The sequence below is a fragment of the Leishmania donovani genome, chromosome 35, assembly GCF_000227135.1.
Source record: "Leishmania donovani BPK282A1 complete genome, chromosome 35".
NCBI classification, from domain to species: domain Eukaryota; phylum Euglenozoa; class Kinetoplastea; order Trypanosomatida; family Trypanosomatidae; genus Leishmania; species Leishmania donovani.
This window is the reverse complement of record NC_018262.1, coordinates 507,676-512,675: the sequence shown is the minus strand read 5'-3', so window position 1 is coordinate 512,675 and position 5,000 is coordinate 507,676. Positions and strand designations below refer to the sequence as shown.

Sequence of the window (5,000 nt, the reverse complement as noted above, 5' to 3'; positions counted from 1 at the left end):
CCCAGCGGGTACCAGCTCATGTAGTCGAACCAGCTGAAGAAGGCGGACCAGCCGTGCGTGGACATGTACTCGGCAGCGCGGTAGTTGAACCACGGGTCACTTCTGTGGAAGAGGTACCCGTACACGCCGATGGAGCGGACGCGCATGTCGTACGCGATAGGGAGGGCAATGGCCATGGCCACTGCAAAGCAGGAGGAGTAGATGATGCTACGAGTCTGCGAGGACATTTTGTATAGACCAATGAGCAGCGTTTCACTTGAAGCCTGTCTGGGTGCAGCCGTCGACGGTGGTGCAACAGCACTTGTTGTCGCCATCACGTCGCTCTCGGGGGCATTCGAGTTTGACGCTGCCTCCATTGGCGCTTCTTTTCTGTTTGTATGATGCGCGCTATCGATGCCCTATGGGGTCGTATTCGTTCTGTCCCCCCCCCCTCTGTTGCAGGTTGCGGGACGCCTTTGAATCGCTCTGCTAGTGAGCAAGCGAGGGAGGGCTTGGTATGGTCTCTTTCCGGCAAGCACACAAAGAACAGAGGGGCGAAGCAAAAAAAAAAAAACAGCTGCCTCGAATATCCGAGGAGCAAGCAAGGAGAGCCAGGTGGAGTACCACACAATAGTATATATTAAATAGATCTATACACACATACACATGTCGATATGTATTGTTTTCCAACGCCAACACCGGCATTTTCCACCCCGATCCACGTATGCATGGGGGCAGGAGGGACAAGGTCGAAGTGAGAGGCAGCGTGCCGGAGATGAGGTGGGCACAAAGGGCAAACGAACAAGCGAGCAGAGAGTGAAGCAGAGAGAAAACCGGTGGGAGAGAGGACTGAGTGATGGAGACAAGAGAAGACAACACAACTCAGAGGATGTCGACGCGGCTGGTTATACTATACGGCCACTGTGGTGCATCGCACGCTCGCTCATTCGTGCTTAGGCGGTGCCATGCGCGTACTTGTATGCCTGTGTGCACAGCTGTTGCTGTAGGGAGTGTGGTGGTGGTGGTGGAACAGTGCAGCGGTTGCCCCACCTCTGAACTCACACACGCAATGATCCTCTTTTTTCCTGCCGACGTGTCCATCCCACCACCACGAGCAAGTCCGCCAAAGTGTACGCGTACACACAACCACAGCGTACCGTAGTACCTCTGCTGCGCTACGGCTACAATCCTGGTCCTCTAGGACAAACCATCTGCCGTCGAATCGGCGCCATGCATCGTACAGGTTCTTCCCGCGCTTCCTCGTCCTTTCTTCGTATGCCTGCTTCTCGATAGGTGCCAGACAGCCCTGGGTGGATTGCATTTCTTGATCCACGCGGGCCGCGTCTACGGCCCTTCTCGAGGGCACAAGCGATGACGCCTGCCGTGCAGGCAATGAGGGATGTCGGCCTGGCGTCGGAGACTGGAGACCACTGTCCGTGATCCATGCAGTTGGCGTCCACTCCTCTGACGGTGCCGATGTCGCAAGCTTGCATACATTGCCGCCGTGCTTCACTGCACAATGGCGGCAGACAAACTGAAATGAGAGCCGCACGCGACGGACCACGAGCGCCAGGATTTGGAACCAAACACGTCGCAATGCGCCACTTTCCACCCTTGTAGGGGCCCTAATGAAAGCGCCCATGAGGAGGGAGAGCGAGCTCGTGGCAGCAGCCGCACCTGCTCTTCCGTATCTTGGATGATTGGCTTGTCCTCGAAGCAGGTCAGGCACGAGCACCACTGCTGCACGCTCAGCGCAGCAGCGGCGCGCAAGGGCGCCGCCGCCCCTTGCCCGTGTGCACCTGTGCGTGCATGATTGCTATAGCGCACCGCGGCCGCACCTGACTTGCTGTCTGTCTGTGCTGTACCATCTGCGCAACAGCGGGTAGGGGAGAGATGCGCAACGCGCGTGCGGAGCTTGGCCTCTTCGAGTGGGTGTGCCCACTGTGTGCGCATTTTGGGGTAGCCACGATGACTGGTACTGCTATGGCGTGAAGGTGCACAGGGCCCTCGTGCAGTTTTCGACCAGCACCCTCTGACCACACGGCGGCACCGTGGAGCAACGCTGACTCCAGCCGTGCCATGTAGGAGTAGCGGAGGCGATCCTTTGACGGGCCGCATTCGTGCGGGCAGACCCCTCTGCGCTCGGCAGGCCGAGTCGTGGGTACTTTGTTGACCTCGGCAGCGTTTGGACCGATGCGGCGCGTGGGCTGGATGTGCACGCGGAGAAGACGGGGGTGGCGATGCTCCTCTAGGCACGTGCGTGCAGCGGAGAGCCGATGCTGGTCGCGGTACCGCGCACCGGCGCGTGTGCGCCTTGTGTTGGGGGATGCTCATCCAGCTACCTGGCATGCTCCAGTGTCCAGCGCGCCACCTTGCAGAGGACGAATTGTAGCGTGGCCTGCATGACATCCGTGCCCGCGGAGAATGTGGGGAGTGTGGTGCGATGAGCACGGATGGCGTGGTGCCGTGCCGGCGTCCGGTTGCGCTGCACGCTCGGGGGGTCCACCACCATCATGAGGTGAAGAGGGTCCAGGAGGGATGGTTGTGCGACTGGGCATGCACGCCTGGCCATCTTGGACTTGTTCTTGTGGGCGCGAACACAGAGGGTGGGCGGGGGCGATGGTGTGGGAGAGCCATGGTGCGGCGTGTGTGGTGCGGGCCGCGTTTGGGCCTCTGAGGCGCCGTGATGCAGGAAGCCCAGCGTGCCGGCGTAGGGTCGACAAACGCTGCGGCTGTCTCGGTGTACCTTGGTGGTGCGACTCTGGCTTGTTGGGGGAGCAACCCCAGGGGGGAGGTCTAAAGCTGAGCGGGGTGAGGACGGAGGCTGTACGGGCGCGGCTGGAGCCTGTCTCGCAGAATGACGGCGCAGTCGTCGCGAGGCGACTCGCTGAAGGGACTTTTTCGCCGGGTGCTGGTCGACGTCACAGGGCGGGGTGGAGGGAGGGCGCAGCGGGGCTGCATGCATCCTTCGAGGCGGGCTCTTTGATAAGCACGTCCGAGCGAGGGCAATGCTCGGGCGACGCGCAGGCTGCCTTCTCAAGAGTTGCTTCGAATCACGTCGCCTCTGGCGCCTTGAACAGTGTGTGAGCGGCTCTACCAGGCAGGGCAACGTTCCCGGCGGTCTCAGTCATGAGTCTAGCGATGAATTTTACCTTATCTTTGAGGGATGCTTTGTGACTGTGCCTGTTGTGGCTGTAACGGAATGGGCGATTCGACTTCCCTACCTTTACTGCGCTTTCGGGTCGTCTTTGTGTGGTCGGTGGCAGCGCGGCACTCTGAAGCCGACGCGTCCTCGCTTGTGGGCGGCTGCGGTGTAGGCGAGTTTTTTTTTTTGCGAATCGATTCGTCAATCAGGGCACGGCAGAGTTTCCAGTTCAATCTGTGGGAAAACATAATTGGGCGCCACCCATCGCTCGCGGCACCTGTTCAAATCCCTCCTCAGCGTGGATACTGCACTTCACACAGTCGGTACTCGGCGATGTGGTGACATCTCCGTGCCCCCGGTATGCACTGCGCCATGGTTGGGGCGTTTTTGTTGCTTGCGCATGTGAAGGAGTGGGCCCTAGGCCAATCACGTGGAGTGGTCCCCCCCCAATCAGCTGGGTCGTCATCTCGTGTTCCACACCAGGCAGCGCGAGCCGGCCCACACCCCCATAGCGTGAAGGCCGAGTGCGACCTCGCTTGGCACCTGATCGAGAAAGTTTCCCGTGCCACCAGGCCACTGTTAGGTGTGCAGCCCGACGAGAATTGTGTTTTTATAGTAGGGCCATCGCGGCAAAGCCAGAGCGTCACTGCTGCAACTTCGTCCTTGACAACAAAGGAGAGGGCCCACACCTGTGCGCATGTCCTGTTGCGTGAACACAGAGGCATCAGCACCGTGCTTCTCATCCTTTGCCACATCGGAATACTGAAAACCTGGGAGACCAAATGCCTGGCAGCCCCGTGGGCGGGCGGCGGCGGGGTGTGTGTGAAACACGCCTATTGGTTAAACTGCCAACACGATTCGTAGTGAGCTGATCTCATGCTGATCATGGCCGCAAGTCTTTTCCGCGTAGAGCCAACTCAGACCTCTCTGCGCACACCAAGAGCCCGTAGCCGTACCGGAGTCCAGGCTGCAGGCTCTTGGCCTCCCCAGAAAGAGTGGGTACTGGACCCTGAGATACCACGCACCGAGGTTTCCGGCATCATCAGGGGCAGAATGTGCATCTTGAGCTAACGAAACAAACAAACAACAAAAAAAAAGACAAAGCGGCGCTCCGCCCTCCACCGACAATCTGCGAGGACTGTGCTGACAAGTAGGTTCGACACATTGCTGCGCACTGCGAAGCCGAATCGTGCGCCCCACTGGAGAGTCTGCTTTCCTTTTTATCATGAATGCTTCTTCCTTGTTTCGGCAACCATTAGGCAAACAACACCATCCATGGCGCATCACCTGGCCACCTCTGCCCTTTCCCCAAAGTGGCCCTGAGAGTTTCGAGGGATGCAGCGCGGGCGAAACAGAGCACTACACATAAATACAAGAAAAAAAGGCGATAGGGAGAGACGGACGAAGGCTACCATCACCTCTCTCTCAGTTCTGCGCCCCCTCAGCCAACGAGTCGATACTGAAAAACAGCTTCAGAACTCGACTACCTTCTTCGACTTTTCCATGTACGCCTTGTGGTACGCCTCCTTGTCCTTCTTGTCCTTGCCCACCTGATCGAAGGGGACGCGGTGTGCCAGCATCTCCTGGATCTCCTTCGCCGGCGGGTACTGCCCGGGGCAGATCCACGACCCGGGCGGGTGGCACACGCGGTTTGCCGGGTCAGCAACCCACTCCTTGCTCTCCTCGCTCACGTTCATGACCTTGAAGACGCGCACCAGGCCGTACTTGGACGAGTACACCTCCTGAAAGAGAGACGGGTCCACCTTCACGCCCTTTGTTTTCCCGACCTCGTGCAGGTTGTACAGCAGCGACGCCCGCATCATCGGTGTTGGGCGACTGTAATCATTTCTGTAAAAGCCAAATTGCTGGCACAGCG

General features: G+C 59.1%; 1 protein-coding gene across 1 annotated transcript in view; it reads right to left on the bottom strand.

The window, feature by feature from the left end:
* The window catches only part of LDBPK_351160 (oligosaccharyl transferase-like protein), a gene marked incomplete at both ends in the record, with an annotated part of 2,385 nt that extends 2,158 nt beyond the window's left edge, over positions 1 to 227 (bottom strand). Inside the window, one exon of the mRNA XM_003864653.1 lies at positions 1 to 227. This exon is cut by the window's left edge and continues 2,158 nt beyond it. Coding sequence (XP_003864701.1) covers positions 1 to 227 — 227 coding nt within the window.
* Positions 228 to 5,000: the final 4,773 nt, after the last annotated feature.